Source organism: Emydura macquarii, unplaced genomic scaffold (assembly GCF_026122565.2).
Source record: "Emydura macquarii macquarii isolate MOO-44397 ecotype Brisbane River unplaced genomic scaffold, CSIRO-AGI_Emac_v2 contig_2897, whole genome shotgun sequence".
Classification (NCBI taxonomy): Eukaryota; Metazoa; Chordata; order Testudines; family Chelidae; genus Emydura; species Emydura macquarii.
In genome coordinates, this window is record NW_027133034.1 from 5,773,236 (window position 1) to 5,794,823 (window position 21,588).

The 21,588-nt window shown below is 39.2% G+C and overlaps 1 protein-coding gene across 2 annotated transcripts in view; it reads left to right on the forward strand.

The window, feature by feature from the left end:
- PCSK5 (proprotein convertase subtilisin/kexin type 5) overlaps positions 1-21,588 on the forward strand; it is a 287,773-nt gene that overhangs the window by 236,829 nt on the left and 29,356 nt on the right. For both annotated transcript variants that reach the window (XM_067569064.1, XM_067569065.1), the window contains exons 22-24: positions 2,668-2,804; positions 4,537-4,740; positions 5,056-5,124. In XM_067569064.1, coding sequence (XP_067425165.1) covers positions 2,668-2,804; positions 4,537-4,740; positions 5,056-5,124 — 410 coding nt within the window. The remainder of the gene's footprint in view (positions 1-2,667; positions 2,805-4,536; positions 4,741-5,055; positions 5,125-21,588) is intronic.

Consider the following 21,588-nt stretch of genomic DNA (forward strand, 5'->3'; position numbering starts at 1 on the left):
GGCGTCTTCACTGTGCTGCGCCGATGGGAAATGCATTCCTGTTGACGCAGTGCTACGCCACTTGGGGTGGTTTTAATGCGTCGATTTCCGGATCGATTGAGCGGGTCTTCACTGACCGCTCAATCAGTCCAGATAGGCGGATTTGTTGCCGTCAGTGAAGACATACCGTCAGGGAAGTGGATTAACTGAGTCGATTGGAGAGGAGATCTACACAGACCCACTCAACCAAAGCCGCTGCATCGATGCCTGCCACCACAGCCCTGTAGACGTACCCACTGTAAGAAGTCCCTCACTGGTTTTCACTTTTCTGTTTGCATCTAGGGCTTCCAAAGTCCGGTTTTTTTCCTTCTGTGCATTATAAAAAAAAAAAACTGCTAAGAAAGTACAAAAATAAAAAGAAACAACAAAAATAAAAATAAAGGAAAAAATCCAAATGGAAACTATAGGGGAAAAAAATCTCCACTGGATGTTATTTGTAATGTATTGAAAATAGACCTATTTAAGTCTCAGTCTCCAGGGTCTCATGGTTCTAAATGGCTCACACTGAAGGCAGTAATGAATGGTACTCTAACACAGGCTAAAATTCTGCAGAGAAGATTTCCTATGGTGGGATTCTTTTTCTTTTCTACAAAGGATGAAAAGATTATTTTTTTTCCTTCTAAAGTCCTATGAAAATGAGAACACTGAACATCCCCAGTCTCTGCGGGAAATCTGCACTAGGCACTGTTCCCTTGTTTGGATGCTATTATCTGTTTTTAATGCAGCAGGGAACTTCGGTTTTTGCCAGCCAAACAATTTAGTTCTCAAGTTTTTAAAAAAATCTCCTTCCTTTGTAAATCTGTATACCCCATGATCTATAGAGCTCAGGATCAGGATCTGAGCTGTCAGCTTCTATCATGAGGACTACATCATGACAAGGGCAAGAAAGGGTATCTCTTCACTGTGCTAGCTTTGCTGATAAAATCAATCTTAGACTCCTGAACAAAGCTAAAGCTTACAGAGTACCATGGGTAGATATGTAAGTTTCTCTCTCTCCATCCATCAGAGTGCTCAACTCTTCACCCTCAAACCTGCATGTTTGTTCCTAAGCTTTTTCAAAGGAAGCATCCCAGGAACTGCTTATTTATCAGGCACTCCTGGAGAACCATTTACCACTGAATGAGCAAACTTGTTTCAGCAGAAGGCAAGAGGCAGGAAATGAGAGCAATGACCCACAGAATGAGGATCTCTCATTAGACAGAGAGGCTTGCAGTGTCACCAGTGACAGCAACGCTGTGCAAAACATTCACTCACTTTACACCATGCCATGCAAAATTCCCTTGGTTTCATGACCTGTGCAATGCTTGGGTCATGTTTCTCAAAAGTTTTGCTGAGGGCCTGCTCACATTTCACATAACTGAGATGTTGGAATCAATCAGGGTCAAAGATCTGAGTAACACTATTCAGTGTGTCTCCACATGGCAGTGTTTTTGCCATCTCAGCCACGTTTGTCCATCCCCACGAGAAGCAACATTGCCAATCAGGGTAATTTTCAGTTGATTTCTAATTAAAAGACCATTTGCCAATTTGTCCTTAAATTCTGCAGAAACAATTTCCCTTCAGAATAAATCTGGATAATTGGCACACCGAACCAAATGACAGAGACATAAAATAGGGCTCTATAATGGAACTTGGTTGCTACCATAATGTGAAGAAACTACTGTTGGCTCTGTCCTAAAATCAGTGCTAAGCAAGTAATGGGTCAATGTTTAATCGTCATGTTTAACACTTCTCGAGATCAGGCCCCATGTATATAAATGCCAGTCCAGCCAAGGACTTAAGCACATAAGTGCATGAGGCCATATAAAGTCCTCCCCATTATTTTAATATGTTGTATTTAAGACAGCTTGACGTTCTAACCCACTTCAATTTTTTCTTTCATATATCTTTCCCCATTTTCACTCAAAGGCCACATCTTTATAATATATATTTCCCCCTCCTATTAAGTAGATTAAGCCCATTAAATATAAAATAATGGTGAACATGCAGCAGTTATGTTGCTAACACATTCACTCAATTCTCTCAGACTCAACAAAAAAAGTTTTGGAGAAGATGGTTCATTAGCCAGTAAATATTCAACAATAATCCTCATAGGTGATGAGATCTATTAAGAGGACAGCCCATAAGTCCCAATCCTGTGAAGATTTACATAAATGTTTAATTTTATTCACTGTGAATAGTCCCATTGATGTCAATGGGCAGTTCAAAGCAAATTTTTAGAGTAAAACAAATAGAAAGTTTCAACAGATTTTTTTCACAGATAGCTTCTGTGAAAGAGACTTGTTCTTGGTTTCTTTTTAACAGACATAGGAAACATTTCTGAGCTTGTGGTACGGAGACATCAAGATACAGGATCAAAAGGATACAGGATTTTTAAAATATGGGATTTTCTGTGAAAAAAAATCAGACTTAAATCTGAAGCATAAGATTGAAGTTCAATGCTTAGCTCCCACTTTATCTTACCAAATACTATAAATAAAATCAGTGGAAAATGAAAAGCAAAGTGCAAAGAATATAAGTTGTAAATATAACCAGGTTAGGGGGTAAGTTTTCTTTTTGTTTGTTTTAAAGAGAAAGATACAGCAATAGAATCTAATTGTGGTATTTTGCCTCTCTCTGCCACCACAGATTTTTTGATGATGGACGTTGTGTTCTGCAATGCCCCAAAGGAAAATTTGAATTTAAAAACCAATGCCATTTGTGCCATCACACCTGTATGGATTGCAGTGGAAGTGAACCAAACAAATGTACTGCTTGTGGTACAGGTAATATTTCTTCTTACAACTTTTTCCTGTGCTTCTTAATTTCTCTACGCCTCTACTTTCAGGACCTAATCCTGGCCATGTTAAAGTCAGTGGGACTTCCACTACTGTTTTGGGCTATTGTCATGATTTAAATCTGTAGAGTGTCCTGGAATTCAGTTTGCATGAAAAACGCGCTTGAAAATACAGATGTATACTGTTCATTATTTGTCCAACAAAGACAGCCTATTGAATTTTGAATTCTTCCGGTCTTTAGAGAGACAAAAATAAATTTATTTATTTTTTAAAAAAGGAAACGTTTTTGATTGAATGAAACCAAAAACCTAAGTTTGGAAATAGAAAAGCTGCACTAGGCACATCACAAAAAACATTATTCCAATAAGTACTAATTGGTACCCATGTTGGCAGTCTCAGTTCCAGAGGCTGAGACCAAATGGACACAGAGGCTAAGCCACATTTTTATGCCCATAAGTAGCATCTTCTGGTCAGGATCACAGCGGTGTGGGGAAAAGCTTGCACTGCTGTGGCCCATTCTGCCCCTATGCTGGGCAGCAATACAGAACTTCCATCTCTGTGGGCACCCAGAGAGGCAGACACCATGGTGATGGTGACAGTATCAGAACCTGAATAGAATAGCATCCAGCTTGCAACTTTCATGAATACCAAACGTTTGCACACAAAAAATAAAAATAAAAGGAATATGAATGACTATCATTACAGAAGAGCAACTACTCATTAATAATAGTTTAATTTTGTTTGCAGCTTCAAAAATTATCGGGGGAGAATATGGATGGTATATTATAGTTAATGCAATATAACAGTTAGCACAGTAATAAATAGTATTATAAGGTGACTTATAAAGAGCTCCCCATACTGTAATGCAAAGTATCCTGCTTTCACCAGTTACTTTCTTGCAGGCAGGGGGTGGAGTGAGGGAAGAGGTTTCACTGCTGAACTGAGTCTGTGGGGTAGACATGGGAGGGCTTGTATCTAGTGGAGCAGTTTTGACCCTGAAACATGAGAGAACACCAGTGCTTCAGTATAAAATAGACAAGCTTAAACTTCAAAGTTCAGTTCGGAATCCAAACTTTCCAGATTCAGAGTAATCAGGATGAAGATTCCAGTTTGGGCCCATTATAGAAAAAAGACCCAAGCTTCCCCAAATTTAAGTGAAAGATATCTGAGTTCAGGGAGGAGCCTCTTCTGTCACACCCAGATGTGTTGCAGGAGAATTCTGAGTGTGAATTCCAATCATAGAAGCTTCTCCCGTCCATATTTGAGGATTGTGGGGGTGTTTATAGTGTTTGTGCACTTGAAATAACTTTTATGAACATTTTAGTGCCATAATTTCCCAATACCGTGGAAAATTTTGGGTACAGATCGGGGTGGCCAAACTTACTGATCACGCTCCCCATTGGGCAGAATCCCACAGGGCGGAAGTCCGAGCTCCCTACCTGTCTGGGAGGCGGTGAATGGCAGGGAGCACATAAGGGGCTTCGAGAGCCGCGCTTTAACTGTAAAAGAGCTGTATGCGGCTCATGAGCCATATTTTGGCAACCCCTGGTATAGATCCTCAGTTGTTGTAAACTGGTGAAATAATTTCATTGACTTCAACTGAGCTACACTGATTGACCATCAGCTGAAGCGGTGGTGTTTAATGGTAAACTCTACTTTTTCTACCTTAGCCAAATGATTACAGCTGATCTATTTCTCCCATTGTGTTTTTGTCGCTCAGATAAGAGGGGGAAAAAGCGTTTCTTGTACATGGGAGAGTGCAGAGAGAGCTGTCCACTAGGCTACTATCATTCAGAGAAGAACAGCGCCTGTCTGCCTTGTTTAGAACAATGTGAAATGTGTCTCGACTCCACCCAGTGCAACAGATGTTTCAAAGGATATTACCTAGCTCATAACAGGTGTCAGAAGCACGAGTGTAGAGAAGGTAAGCACCCTCCAGCAGCACTAATACCCCTAATACACAAATAGACCAAATCCTAAAATCCTTAACTCAAGGTCTGATTCCCCTTAACTCAAGGTCTGATTTACATATATCAATGTAAATTAGGAGTCAGTCCCTAGATGTGAATGGAGTCACACCAGTGTAAGTGGGAGAAGAATCACAAGGATTCCAAGTATAAGAATCCTTAGGGCTTGGCCAAATTGATACCTTTATTTTCAGTCTCCTAGCTCAATACTTTAAATACTGGCCCTTTATTTTGCTAGAATTAACCCTAAGCTTGGAATCTTCAATATGCAGGTGAAGTGGAGGACCCTAATTCTGAAGGCTGCGTACCTTGTGCAGATGGATGCCGGAGATGTAGCCTGGGTATGAATTGCTTTTATGTTCCATTCCTCTGGTAGTTTTAATTGGGGATATGTTATTCCTTTTCATCTCTGATCCTAAATCCTTGTGTGGTGTGAATGAGCGCTGCTCATTCTGTCCCAGAGCAAACTGCATTTCATATGGCATTATTCTTGAAGAAAGGACTATATTCTAGCCACAGCATGCACTATGCATTAAAAACAAAGTTTACCTAATTCATCTTCATGACACTCTTCTGAGATAGCTGGGGGGACAAATACTTACCTAAGAGGTTTTGTGAATTTCCCAAAATTACAGAAAGAGTTTGTGTCAGAACCAGAATTAGAACTCAAACATCCTAGGCCTTAGCACAGACCACTAGACTATTTCTCTTCTTTAAAGAAACATCTGTAAAGTCAAACTCCATTTCAGGGCAAATTACTTCTGCTGAGTGTCAATGTCTTAAAAATTGATTAATACTAGTAATTTTTCATGAGGCTAAAGAAATGTGCCTGCTGCTCATAATGTGGTTCTGTCAAAATGCTTGACATCCTCAAATAAACACCATCTACTCTATCCAGATCAGTTCGTTCTAATCTGCCTTACATACATTCAAATAGAGTCAGACAACTGACCACCATTTTTGGCCCTTGGACATTTCTCTGAGAGACTTAAATATTGAAAAGATGTTGCAGTTATTTAATTTAATTGGTTTTAACACATTTATATTAAGAAACTTGACTTCATCATGGCTATGCTGACAGGAGTACAGCAGAAGAATCTATGACCCTGAGACTGAAGGAGAACAGGATGACCCATCAGGAAGGCAAAGTAGTGTCCAAGTGGGGATTCATGAGACATGATGAGGAAATTCACATCATAGAAAGGAACTGTTTAATGTCAAGTGACTTCCAAAGAATTAAAGGAAAGGAAAGTATATACTCTAACTTGTTATAAATTTAGAGTAACTCTCCTGCAATCAGCAGAGTTACTTTAAATTTATAGTGGTATAAATGAGGGAGGAATTTGCCCTCGTGTCTCTCAACAGTCTATATCCAAATATGTTAAAATTAGAGATGGCCGAAGCACAAACTCTAGATCCAGATTTCAACAAGTTTCCATAGTTTGGGATTGTTCAGCTCTGGCACTTTGGTCTGCTGGAATCCCTCGTTAAAATTCTTGCTTTGTAACACTAGCCACAGCAGTCAGCTAGCAGGAGATTGTATGGAGCCATCTAGAGCAAAACCAATACTGGAAGAAGTATCTGCAAACATTCATTAAAAGAATATTCATGAATGCACTCCCCCCTGCAGTATCCACAGCCACTTTGATTTACGGTCTTCACGCTTGCATGCATGTGAACGTGATATTTTCACTTTTTGTGAAAAAAATAAATATTCGTACAAATATGTATTTGTGCAAATGCTTTTACCACAAATGACTTATTCAAGCCGTCCAGTTCATAATTGTTTCAGTCATCCAATCAATGAGCAGACATAATAGCACGTGATATAGGTGACCAGTTTCTCAGTATAAATGTTATAAAGCCCCACACCTTCTTCCATGACTGTGGACGTTCCTTTGGCAATGGAACCAGGGTAGTTCTGCTGCATAAATGGAGGGAGAAAAGAAGGATTCAATGTGACTGTGTGGACCTTTTGTAAGCTTGCAGTCCTACCCCACACAAACTGCCTGCTTGGCTGTGAGGTTAGCTAGATGAGTAGTGAGGGTAGAGAATCTACTGCTATGCAAATCCTCCTGTCCCTTCCTGTGGGGCTACTTCCACTGAGCTACAGTAACTTCTGCAGAGCAGCTTCACAGTCTCTTTATGGCATTTTATTCTGTTCAATACCTACCCCTCCCACATTTGTTTAATGCCAGACCTGGATTGGATTTAGGCTAGAATGAATTAAGAATAGCAAATACTGAATGTAATAGACACTGCAAGTAGTTTGCAAGCAGGCTGAAATTTGTTCGATAAGATTGAATAAAGAACATGCAAAACTGGTTGTGGATAACTGGGAAACAGAAAAAGGGGCTAAAGTAGTTGACAAATGGGACACCCAGTTCAAATGCTATTCATCTCCTAAATATAAACTCACCACTAGGTGTACTTCTTACTTCCCTTCTGACTCTTACCTTGGAAGTTCTGATTTAAAAAGGGCTTCCAAAAATTCCAATCAAAGATTAAGACAATTGGCATGAGTCAGGCAAATGCGGGATTGATTTTCAGCACACACCAAAGTGTTCAGGGTGTGGAAAGTTTGGCGAAGACTCCAGAAAATGTTTGTGATCTTTGGTTAAGATGGATGCACTGATGGAACAGCTGACAGTTCTTTAAAAATGCTACCACTGGATTTTAAACTGAAGCATAAAAGCAGGCACGAAGCAAGATCCTAAACAGATTTCAAAAGTTATCATGTGTCCCTATAGTAAAACATGATTTTTAAAGTCTTGATTTAATATGAACTGGATAAAATTGCTGGGACTTTTTTTTTTTTTTTTGCTGTTATTAATTGATGAGATTTTTGGCTGCATCATTAACTTAGTTTGTAGCTAAGACAAGTGAAGGAAGAGGGTTCTCATATCTGACCAGAAATGGAAAGACTAGATACCTCTGTGAGCAAACAGCTGGGCCATGCTGCTCTGCCCAGCTAGAAGTGGATTATGATGACAAAGGTTGTAAAGAAATCCCAGTGCCACAAAAGAAACAAAACAATGAAATGGTATGTCTGCTGGACAAATACTGAATTTGATATATTTGTGATAAATTTGGCATTTTTGGATGAACTTTTTCTTTCTAAAGCAAGATATCCTGCAGTCTTTACTCAGGCATATCTCCTCTTTAAGGAATTTTGCCTGGGATCAGGGTATAACGGTACCCTGGGCACTCTCAGTCAGCAGTGCACAAGGAGTTTCTGGGGATAAACGAATCTTCTTTCTGGAAAATAGTGTAATAACTCAACTGGAATGATATTATTGTGTCATTTTCTTCCCTAAAAAGATCTGATTTTTAGTATGTATATAGATATAGATACATTTTATGTAGATATACAAAAGGACTCAAGCCATACTCTTCTGTGAAATGGGTAATGATATGCATCCTTTGGTTAGGTGTTTTGAGATCTATGGATGATCAGCACTAGCTAAGAGCTAACTATTATCATCCTGCTGTCACCCTGGCTTGTCAGTGAACCACAGCTTGTATTGACAGCAAGGACCTGTCAATGAAATAAGATAGTGAGGTGACATCACAAACCTGTTACAATGAGCTTGTTGATTGGTGGATTTGTTACCTTCAGCAAATCACAAGCTTTTTTTTTTTTTTTTTTTTTAAATGAACTGTGGTTCTTTGGTAATGCATATACTTTCAAATATACTCAGTAGGGTCAGATTAATTGAGATAATTGAACTGAGTGTCTTGCTAGTAGCCTGTGGGCAGAAGATCTCGTTTGCCCAATCTTAGGTCTGTTGTATTTCTAACTCTGTTTACCTTTATTTGTAACCAGACATAAATTTGAAACCTTTTGGCAGCAGATTATTTGTCTTCTCTCACCAATACCAGCAATCTCTTAGTCAAAGGTGATGACAAATGATCAATGTAATGATCAATGTAATATTTTAGAATCAAACTTTACCCTCAATTTCTGCTAGTGATTATATTTCAGTAGTTTAGTTTTAGGACGTGGTGAAGATAACATGGTAGGAGACAGTGTAAGAAAGATCCTGAGGAAAACTGAGGATGGATTGGCTCAAAGAAGATGGTGGACCGTACTGCCTACTCAGACAGATGAAGATGGTGGATGCTTCCACAATGACCCAACCCCAGCGGTTGGGATAAGTGGAAGAAGCAGTCTAGTTTTAGGAACAGAGAAGTCACTTAACCTCTCTCGGCCTTAGTCTCCGCATGCCAAAGGAGTGAATTAACACTTACCTCTCTCACAAGGGTGTTCTGAAACTTAATTAATGATAATAAGCCATTTTGAGATGAAAAGTATTGATGTTACTAAAACAGATTCAGTGGTAATAAGGCAAAGAAATTGTTACTGACCAGTCAGACCATTTATAAGAAAATGCTCCAAAAGCAGACATTACTGGCTTGCCACACATTTAGGGTGCTTCTGTGTGTGTGTGTGTAAGTGCTATGTATCCTAGTAACAAACCAGGCTGGGGGCTAGAGGATTCTGGAAGTGCAGTGGAGAAGGGCCCCTTCACCAGGCCGTGTCTTATGGCAACTACTGCAGCTTCGGTGCTGTAGAAAGCCTACATTTGCACCATCCTCTCACCAAGGGGGGTGGGGGAGGAGTTTGGTCCTGTAACCAACACTGGAATAAGACCAGGGAGTTGAAGACTCTTCTTTTTTTGCCATCATCATCTCTCAAGTTTCCTGGCTGTCAAATGTGAGTCCTCTTCCACCTTTCAGTGTAGTGAAGCAGAGAAGCTCAAAAGAACAATGGTTATTATTGTACCACCAAACATGTAAATACATTTTCAGACTGGTGAAAATGTGTTTTGAGGCATTTCTAATTTTCCGATTCCCTCTTTGATACTGCAAGTGTCTTCCATGAGAATTGTTGCTGATACATAATGGCAGTGGCATAACAGACATGTTTGCTGATTTTAATACTAAGAATATTATCCTGCTAATAAGCCTGCCTCTGAGGATGCTAGCTAAGAAAACACTGCAACACAGAACCTGAGGCACCTATTTGTGATTCAGTGTCTAGTTCTCAAGCTCCCTGGCCCTGGCAATGTGGATCTTACAATTTGTCCTAAAGCTCACCAGGAGTTAGAAATGAAGGAAACAAGATGTCAGATGCAGTCAGTACTGTCAAATATGACATCGGAGAAATCCCCCGAGCCTACTCCGTGAGCTGCTGACAAGAATATGTGTTGTTGCATTAGAAGTGCTGGGGCATCACAGAGACAGACAGACAGAAGAGAGAAGGAATTTAAAAGTCTCTGTTTGGGCAAACAGGTACAGCTACCTAGCTGCTCTTTTAGGCAGTCATTCAGGCTGGAGTTGGACTATTTTTAATACATTTCCCCTGAAGCTTGGGAGCCTGAAAGTTTGGCCTTCAAAACAAAAAACCAAAAAAAAAAAAATAAATAAATCAAGTGGAGGATTTGTTGGGAGAGGGGAGGAGAGAGAGAGAGGCAGGGGGTGAAGTGAAAGAGGCCACAAAGCTGTTTGGGAGGAACCTCAGTCTGCAAAGACTTCAAGCGTCTCCCCCCGCAGTGAGCACAAGGTCTAAGTGTGCAATCCTAGGTCTCATTTACCTCTGGGAGCTGGCCCTCTTAGCCTTGACCCACACTGGACACCAGCCCCTGAGAGCACCTGCCTCACACACCTGGTACTCATCTCCTGCAGGTCATAGAGTCAAATGTTGACCCCAATACTTTGTCCTTCCTAAAGAACTCAGGGCCATTTTATTGCATATCACCATGCTCCACCCCTCATCTCCCAAAATGATCCTGGCTACCTCACAGTTAACATTTTTTTCATGTCCTGTCGATGAAGGCTGGCTCAATGCCCCTCACCCCACCAAGCTCATCTTGCGAGCATCTCTCACCAAACCAATCGAGTGTGAGGCAACAACTGGGCAATTGGTTCCACATCCCTGTGTATCCTAATCCTTAAATTTAATCCAGTGCAATTCTCAAAATCATTTTCACCAAGATGAATAATTAGGACATCAGGGGACTCTAGCTTCAACATTGATGAGTGCAGCAGAGGCAGGTGCTGGACCTAGCACACACCCTGCCTGCCTACCAAAGGCAAACAGCTTCAGTCTCGAGGCTCAGTTGTGACCCACCTGCTGAACTGGCCATTCGCATGTGGGCCCAATACACAACGGAATGCCCCCAGACCAAGACCTCAACCTTCCTCCCAATGTCTCTTGCCATTGTAAATACCAAGGTTAATGCAAAGCCTGGTTCACCTACTGATGAACAAGGCCAGGAATGCCCACTAACCAGCAACTAGAAAATAAGCCTGTGAGGCACCCCAAAATCATGGAGGAAATCAATCCCCACTGAACCAGGTCTGTTGTATATCCCATCACTTGATGCTCAGGAATGGACCATATACATTGACCAAACCAGCCATTAAACCAGAAGGTCAGGGGAGCAATAGAGGTTGGGAGGTATTTTTTTTTCTGTTTGTAATAATCCTAAAACAGTCATGATCCAAGGCTCCACAACTGGAGAGGCATTGCCTGTGGTCACAGCTGGCAAGTGGCACAAGCACCCAGAATCTGTTCCCTTGAAAGTGAAACAGAACACTAGCAATGTCAGTATCTAGGCTAGAACATGAACTACACAGAAAAGGATGTGAAATGGAAGGTAATGTAAAACAAACGCCCTCACTAGATTCATTACCCACGCTGACTGTACATTCATGATATAAGCCACTGACTGTTTATCACAGCAAAAAAAACCCAATTATTTTGGAATTCCTCATCCCAGATAGTGAATGCCATTAATATAGGAAAAAACTCTAAAGTAATATCTTTTGTTATACCCTGTACTGTCCAATCTGTTGGCCAGCTCTTTGCACATCATTTCCCTTGAAAATGCATTCCAAAACTGATTCCCCCAGAGGAATGATTCTACTAGAATCTCCATTTCCACTGTAAAACTGGCTTACCAAAATGAGACCTCATTAAATTCATTGAGGAATGTCTCCCAGACCTCCACGTCAGCTTTCGGAGAGAAAGAGGCTTTTGCAAAGCCCAGTTTAGTTCAAATATGCAAGGGGATGTGGAATATGCAGCAGCCAATCAGCTGGACCCATCCCTTTTACCCAGCCAATGGCTAAGCAGAGAACTGAAGGATGGCCTGGGGGCAGTGGGTAGAAAAACAGCCCACCTTCCTGCCCTGCATGCATTTGGACTCCTTTCATTCTCTGCCATCCAGTCAACGTTCTTCCCCCACTAAAGGCAATAGGAGGGTATTCTTGTTGCCAAAGTGTTAATGTAAAATATATTGGCCCCTAAGTGCAAAAACACTAATTTGATAGTGAAACGAAGTTAAAGAACATATTTTTCGTAAGCTTTCCCAATTATGTATATAATAATGTAGTGTACAAATCAAATGTCTTTAAAAAGTTCACTCCGATATTATGGTGATTAGAACCAGTATAAGAATCTAGGTAGATAATACCTAAAGATCTTAGATAATAGGTACATGGACACATCTATATAGTATATCTTTGTACTGCCAGGAAGAAAAACTAAGGTTAATTCTCTGTTTCAGTCCCTTGTTTCCTGATGTCAGCAGGGTCAGAAAGTGCAATGAAAGTAGTACATGTAGCCCCTGGGAGAGTGAAGTGCCTCTCCTTGATCAATATTGATCTCACTGCTGGATGAAGATATGGCATTGATCCAATCAAACTGATATCCTATAGTGATCCATACCAGATGCTTCAGAGGAAGACTTAAAACCTTATATGGAGTAGCATAAAAGAACAGAGGTATTTCTACCTGCCTCCAACTAGCAATCACTTACAACATTGAAACATGAGGATTGATAGCACTTGTAATTTTTTTTCCTGGATCTTCAAGAAGCACAGCAAAACCCATTTCTTTTCCTCAGCATTTAGAAGGAGGTGGTTTACAAGATATAGGATGGTAATGTAAAGGCTAGATCAGACACAGTAATCAGGGCCTAGAGATAAATGAATCACAGAGATTACAACTTGTGCCCAAACAACAACCTCTCTGGCAGGCGATCCATTTATTTATTTTGTATTTTATTAATTATGTGAATTTTAAGCTCTATTAAACTCATAGGTAGAGCTTAACATAGTCTAGGTTCTCTAAAAAAAGAAATGAACATTTTTAACAACCACAGTTATTCTTTGTTCACACATCATCAATTCCTATGATGTGTGTGAGGGAAAAGTTGCATTTTACAAACAATTTAAATATTTATATGCAGATGGAAATTGTCCCAAAAGGAATCTTTACATGAGGTAATTCACTTTGAAATAAATTCTATTCTTAATACTATATATCTGATAATGAAACTGAAGGAGCCTCCAGTGTATTGAATCAACACTAAAGGCTCCATTTGAAGTGCACGGAAGCATGGAAGCTGCAGGTGCTCATCAAGTTGCAGGTGATTAACACCATAAATTGAGGCACCCAAACTTAGAAGCTACTTTTGAAAATTACCGCAAAGTATTTAAACATTTTCCTTAATTTTACCCATCTTTCATTTTAAAAAACCGTCTTCCGCCTACATGTTGTTGTTAAGAAGGGTTGGGGGTGGGGGAGCTGTGTACTCTTGGGTATTCTTGTAACTTGATGACATTTGATTCTTTGATGAGAAGGCATGTACCATCCACTCCCAGACTCAGAGCTTTCTCCAGGTTCTTTTAAAAACAATGAATTTTAAACTTTCATTAGAGATCTACCATAGCTCTTTAGAAAGTGTCTGTGCTACATCTCCTTTCAGGTCAACAGAGTTACTCTGGTGGAACTGTAGAATCTGGCCTATTTTATTTCACAATTTATAAAGAGTCTCTGAAATTGGTATAAGTAAAGATGCCTGCAGAGCCGGAAGATATTGATGCTTTGTAGTTTTACTTACATGCTATTTATGAAAATATAGCACATAGGATGCATACTTTTTTTTTTTCAACCAAGCTCAGCCTCCCTCTTTATTTATACAAATTAGAAATGCATTGCAGATGTAAGCCTGAGTACTCAGAGGCACAATTACTTTGATTTCTACTTGCAATTGAATTGCAGATGGAAATTTGGCAAACACAAATTGCACCAGCAAAAAGCAGGCCATTCTTGAAAATGTAGTGGTAACACTCACTATGAAGACATCTAACCTTGTTAATTTAGGGGCCAAAGCCTGCCACAAGTGCAAGCCTGAGCAAACAGGCAGAGCACTGGGGAAATACAAAGAAGTTATGAGAAGAATGGCTCTCGCCATCAGCACACACTGTAAGAGCTAGGCCATTATATCAGGCTCAGGGCTGCAGTACCCTTTTAGCTAGTGAACTCCCATGGGAGAATGACCAGTGGATCCACGTACTCCAGCAGCCGCTCTGCTGACTTACTTTCTTTCACTTCCATAAACCTCTTCTGCAGCAATTGCATGAAGGGACCCCCTACATAACTGCGTGCTGTGTTCTGATGGGCTGTTTATCTCTACACACGTCTCAAATCTTGCCTACCCTCTATGTGGCTAAACCTCACAAGGTCTGCTGTGTCCAGGACCCTCCATGCCTATGGAAAGGGCAGCAGAATTTGCCCCTGGATACCTTTGCATCAAGAGCTTTTTTCCCCAATACCAGCACTGACAGTATAGGAACCAAAGCAGAAGTACTTATTAATTGGAGTGATTGTTGAGACAAAAACAAAAGGTTCAGATGAGCAGTTACCTTTTGCTCATTCAAACATTCTTTATGAGAATAAATACTGAAACATGCTGGTTGGCAGCACTCCTGGAAGAAGGAACTCATGAATAAGCATTTTGGGCCAAATATGCCTCAGTTATACCAGTATAGATCAAAGGCAATCCAAATCAATCTTGGCTGCAAGGGAGGTAACAAACAGACAAGGAAGACTGAATAACTTGCAAAATATTCTACAAAGCCATTTCACAGAATTAGATGGAGAAAAATGGAATATAAAGGAGCAGGAGTGAGAGAAAATGCTTTTGGAGAAGATTTAAAGAATCCATGAGATGTCTAAAGGGCAGCACCGTGAACAAAGATTCAAGTGTACAAGTACAAATTGGGACTCTGGCTGTTGCGTTCTTGATTAATGACTAGAAAGTGATCTAGTTCCCATAGCAACCTAAGAAACACAAAGGAAAACTTCATTTCTTAAAGATATCTCTGATGATGAATAGGTGTAGACTTTCAAAATACTGAGAACATTATTAAAAAGGATCCTCTTTTATCTTAGAGTAAATCTTCCTCCAGAGGTTAATCTCACCGAATGGGTTTTAGCTTTGTAGATAATAGGTCCTGTTTGCAGTGTCTTCTTGAGTGGGAATTGCAATCTGTCCAAAAATAATGCTCAGTAAATTTTGAACAGTTTTTTGATTTTCAGCAGAGACATTTCAGTTTAGGCATCACATGAGAGTAAAGGACATTGTCTTTCCAACAGTATCTGCAGAGGGAGAGTTTCCTTAGACACTTATAATATTAAGCATATCTAATAAGAGTCAGTAAATAAAAGGCTCTTTTTTGTAGTATTCTCTTTCTTTGTGAAATAACATTTGTGGGTCAATTCATGTTTGAGGAAAGTCAATTAAATCAATGGATTTATTCATGGATTTAATTTGACCTACGATTTCTGCAATTTTAGTACTTCCAGCTTGGCATCTGCAGAACTGAAATCATTTTTTAGTATTCACAGAGTAATTCAACCTTGACTCCTGAGGGTGCTGGATTCTGGCAAAATCTGAGCCAAATGCTGCTTTCATTTCCATGGGTAAGATTCCATCAGTTTTGTTGAGTTACTCCAGATTTATGTGATTGAAAGCAGAATTTTGCCTTCTGAGTATTGGCGGTTTGAAGCCAGATCTTTAGGATCTCATCACACCATTCAGGATGGCGGTCATTATGTTAGGTGTTACAAATCTGCTTGGCTTTGCAAGGTACAAATGCCACTTTACCAGTCTATCTTTAAAATGTTGATATGTCAGGAGCCACTTCAAATCAGAGTTCTCTGTAGAAATAAACAATAAAGAAGAGTTTGCTGCTGATTGGTTGCTGGTGTGTTCTGCTATTTATCTGAAGTTTATCAAAGAACTAAAATGTATCCAAAATTTAACAAAAAACCTCTCAGCAACTTCACCCCAAGTATTATACACAAGCACTTACTTTTTCAAACAGGTGCAAACTCTGGGTTTGTGCCTGTACATAAGGAAGAGCATTTATAGAACCTCTTACTGAGTGAAGCAAATGCAAATCTTCTGGGACTATCTGCATATGGAAGGGAAGTTCCCCATATTAAATTGTTTATTATATAAGCCCTGCCTGTCTACACATTTTTGGTAGCAGGGAACAGACTGATCCAGCTGCCATTCACGTCAATGGCGAAACTCCAATGGACTTCTGGGATGCAAGATTAGGATTGTATTGTTGCCCTGTTAGGCATTACTCAGTATAAGTAAGGTTTTCTCCACAAGAAGTCCTACTGACTTCAGTGGAATTACTTGTGGTGTAATGTACTATTCGACATGAGTAAAGGTATCAGGATTTAGCCCAGTGAACTATGTATTTCTGCGCAACATAATTTCTCTCAAACATGAATTATAGCCCTAACATCTCAATAGATATAAAACTCACTTTAAAAATAATGTACCTGTCACATTGCTCAGATTCATCTCATTATGTCTCTGAAATGTCCAAAACACACTATACTCTCACACAAGTTAGACATTTTCCTTTTTATTCTGTTTTTATGACTGATAACCTCCAAACAAACCCAAAACCTATGAGAGTTCTATAGCACTTTAAAGAACTCTTGTTGTTTTTGCTGTATACAGACTAACATGGCTACCCCTCTGAAACCCAAAACCATCATTCTGAATGCTCTGATTTTCAGCTAGTTTATTTCAGTGATACCCGATTAACTGATGCTACTACCATTAGGTTGATGGCATACATTCTTTGCTTAACCTCTCACTTAGGGGCCATCTCCTGCTCCCATTGACGTATTTTTGCCATTAATTTCAACAGGAATAAGACTGAGCCATTAATTCCTCTCCATAAACCAGAGATCAGGAAGTTCCTGTGTGTGGGATTCATCTCCTGACTGCTAAGAGAAGCACTTAACTGTAGTCTTCTAGATACTCATCTATCCCACTGCAGTTTGGTATATAACAGTTATATGCAGTTTTGGTTTCTGAAACTGTGAAATTATTAACCATGGTATGTAACCCAACACTTAAATCAGTCTTTGTACTAGATGACTGGAGGATAGCTAATGTAACGCCAATTTTTAAAAAAGGCTCTACAGGCAATCCTGGCAATTACTGGTGGTAAGCCTAGCTTCAATACCAGGCAAATTGGTGGAAACTATCATGAAGCATAGAATTATCAGATACACAGATTAATATGATTTGTTGAGGAATAGTCAACATCATTTTTGTAAAGGGAAATCACCAGTCAACTAGAATTATCTGAGGAGAGTCAACAAGCATGTGGACAAGTGTGATCCAGTGGATATAGTGTACTTAGATTTTCAAAAAGCCTTTGACAAGCCTGTCACGAAAGGCTCTTAAGCAAAGTAAACTGTCCTGGGATAAGAAGGAAGGTCCTCTCCTGGGTCAGTAACTGGTTAAATGATAGGAAAGAAAAGGTAGAAATAAATGGTCAGTTTTCACAGGGAAGAGAGGTAAATAGTGCTGTTCCCCAGGGATCTTTACTGGGACCAGTGCTGTTCAACATAGTCATAAGTGATCTGGAAAAAGGGGTAAATAATGAAGTGGCAAAATTTGCAGATGATAGAAAATTACTCAAAATAGTTAAGTCCAAAGCTGACTGAGAAGAGTTACAAAGAGATCTTTGGGTTGGGTGACTGGGCAACAAAATAGCAGATGAAATTCAATGTGGAAAAATGCAAAGTAAAGCATATTGAAAAACATAATCCCAACTATACATACAAAATGATGGGGTCAAAGTTAACTGTTACCATTCAAAAGAGATCTTGGAGTCATTGTGGATAGTTCTCTGAAAACATCCGCTCAATGTGCAGCAGCAGTGAAAAAAGTTAACAGAATGTTGGAAATCATTAGGAAAGGGATAAATAAGACAGAAAATATCATAATGCCTCTGTATAAATCCATGCTTCACTCACACCTTGAATACTGCATGCAGTTATGGTCAACCCATCTCAAAAAAGATATATTAGAATTGGGAAAAGGGAAGGGCAATAAAAATTACTAGGGGCCTGGAACAGCTTCTATATTCGGAGAGATTAAAAAGACCATGACTTTTCATTTTGGAAAAGAGCTGACTAAGGGGGGATATGATAGAGGTCTGTAAAATCATGAATTGTGTGGAGAAAGTGAAAAGGGAAGTGTTATTTACCCTTTCACATAGCACAAGCGCTAGGAGTTATCCAATTATATTAATCGGGAGCACGTTTAAAACAACAGAAGAAAGAACGTCTTTACACAATTCACAGTCAACTTGTAGAACACATTGCAGGGGACATTGTGACAGCCAGAAGTATAACTGGGTTCAAAAGAGAATTAGATAAATTCATGGAGAATAGGTCCATCTCTGGCTATTACCCAAGATGATCAGGGATGCAACCCCTAGCCTTCTGACTGCCGGAAGCTGGAACTGGATGGATCACCCAACAATTTCCCTGGGCTATTCATTCCCTCTGAAGCATCTGCACCAGCCACTGTTGGAAGATAAGATCCTGGGCTAAATGGACCATTGGTCTGACCCACTATGGCCATTCTTATGTTTATATATAAAGAGTTACATCAGGCATATTTTGGACCAGATTCTTATTTTTCAAACTGGCATAAATCAAATCCATTAAATCAATTGAACTTTTCTACCTGTTAGCACTTCCTCCCACTCAACTTTTTCTCATTTCAAATGCCTTATAAAAATCCAGATCTGCCCTGTTGCTAAAAGACATGAATTTATTTATCACTCACTGCTGAAACCTGCTGCCCTCAAACTATGGAATCATTACATATAACACACGGAGTAACCATATAATCTTATTGCTGTAATCTTTGTCTTCCCATACCCCATCTTCTCTCTTGTTCATTACAACCTCTCCTTGAATCATGAGTCAAATTAGACTGGGTAATCTTTGGGGCAGAGACCGCTTCTTTTTCTTTTTGTTTTTTGAATAAAACCACCACCACACTAATCCAAAGTAAAGTTATTCCTGTGTTACAGCAGTGTAATTGAGAGCAGAATCTGGCCTTCTTTCTTGTTATACACTGCTGTCCTTTCTCACCTGGCTGGCTAACAGGTGTCCTGGCCACTTAAGGAAAGATGCAATGGTATCAAGAAAAAGGAAGAGAAAGAAGATAGATCAGATAGTGTGACAGAAGACAGAAAGGGAAGAGATGAAAAAAGAAAACTGGAACCAAAAAAGGAAGAAAAAGAACCTTTCACACAAACAGAGTAGACCCAAACAACAAAGCTTGGGTCTGAAATTTCCCAAAGTTTGGGGACTGCCTGCGGGATGTGGTTTTGATTTGGGCCCATCTGTGGCCAACATTCCCATTATGATAGCAGTGCGCGTTTCAGTTACTTTAACGGAGAGTCAATAAAGTGAAAGTGAAAAAAGTTCTAGGGTGGTAAAATATAATTACACTTGTCAATGACACATTAAAGTTTACAGTACTTCTTTTCTATTATTATATGTTATTGTTCAGAGAAATGTAAAAGGCAATAAAACTAGCAATAACTTGAATTAAGCAATTACTAAATTTTGATCCTTAAAGGAAGACTGTAGTGTAATATCAAATCATTTCTAGCCATTACATTTAATTAAATTTAAAAAGGAGAGCAAAGGCTTGAATACCTCCATCTTCTTACAAGAGGAGCTGGATGAGCTAAGCAGATTGCAGGCTCAAGGCTGAGTCAATTAATTTTTCCTCCAAGAAATTTAATTAAAAGATAATAGTTAATAAACAAACAGAAAGCTAAAACGAAGAGTGCATAAAATTATACTCACAATGCATAAAGTTAAGGATGTGCTTGAGTTGTTTCAGGATCTAGTTCTAATTTGATGGCATTAGTTGTGTAAGTAAATTATACTTAATTCAGTACAGATGGTCAGTAATGTGAGTAATGTTTCCAGAATCAGACCCTGGCTAAATACTGTGAACGGACATAATGAAACAATGCCAGGATTTCCAAACACCTTTGGAATTTGTTTTTAATATTCATGAATTTATGTAGTAAATATCTATCTAAGTCTCTAAGGTAATATTACAAATCCCTTGCAGTTTTACTTTACCTATTCAAACATAAATACTCCATGCTTGTAGCATGAATGTCAATACTTCCCTTCTGGAATAGAAAAGGCTGCAAACAATTTCAAACCAGAGAACTCCAATTGAAATTAGAGTCTTTGACCAACAGTTAATCTTTGAATGTACTTTTCTTATATCAAAACATAGATTATTTTACACTACACACTATCTCCACTCCAGCCTTATTGTTCAGGAGAAGGGGTAGGGGGAGGAGAAATCAGTTTGTTTCAAATTGGAAGAGAAACCAAACGACTTTCTCCATGAACTCTAGGTGATATAGTTATCTAACATCTCTGTAATGAACATACAAAGTCAATGAAGTCAAGGGAAGCTGTGCACACGTATCTGAGGGCACAATTTGGCCTTAGATTTTTAATGGGTTAAATCCTGCTCCCATTGTAATCGATGGGTGTTTTGCATTTGGCTTCAAAAAAGTGGGATGAAGACCAGAAGAGTTGGAAATACCACTGATAATATATAGATCAATAATTAGTAGTCACATGCCAGGAACGATTCCTGAAACCAGAGACCTCCACTCTCGAGCCCCATACCTTTTGTACTAGGGTGACTAGATATCTGGTTTTATAGGGACAGTCCCGATATTCAGGGCTTTGTCTTAAATAGGCGCTTATTATCCCCTACTCACTATCCCGATTTTTCACACTTGCTATTTGGTCACCCTATTTTATAGCTACCCACATGGATGATTGATCTCTTCTGAATATGATGTGAACACATTGACATCCACTCCAGCATCCTTTCATGTTTGTTTTAATGAAGAATTGATAGTATTAGTCTGGCAAGGTTTCAGGGAGCCACTGTTGTGAAGAATTGACTTCAGTAAGTTCTTCCAGAATAGGGTGTCTCTCAAAGATGGTTCAAACAACTTGGAAGATATAAAGCAGGGTTAGTATTGAATGGCTAATTCGATATTATAGGATTATATGTGAGATGTATTTTATTTCTGCCTGACAGCAGAGAAAATTATAACCTTTGGATTTCTCTCTTATCCACGGTCCATCAGATATTATCAATTTTAACTCAGAAGCTCTAACTGCCCAACTATGGGACAGTAAAGCATTCATTTTAATTGACATAATTTTCAGAGAACAAATAATATTGTAGCAAGTTCGTATGAATGATTTAATGGAGTAACCAAATCAACTGACAACTGTAATCAGGTCACACTGGTTTAACAAAAGCTACAAATCTGAATATTTGATTGGATTCTCCAATGGTTTTAATTAGAAAAAAGAAATGAAAAAACTGAGCTGAGTATGACTTTACTTTTGACAGTATAACCCCAGAATTTCCTCTGAATGACAAAAAAATTATTAATTAAATGATTAGTGTGTTTTCAAAGGATACGTTATCACTAGCTACAGTGCCAGACATACATTCCCTGTAATAACTTTTTTTTTACAATTTGATAGAGAATAGCTCACAGCTTGCTGTAGAAGACCATCTGCCAGCTTGTGGTTCCCTGCTAGATAGTCT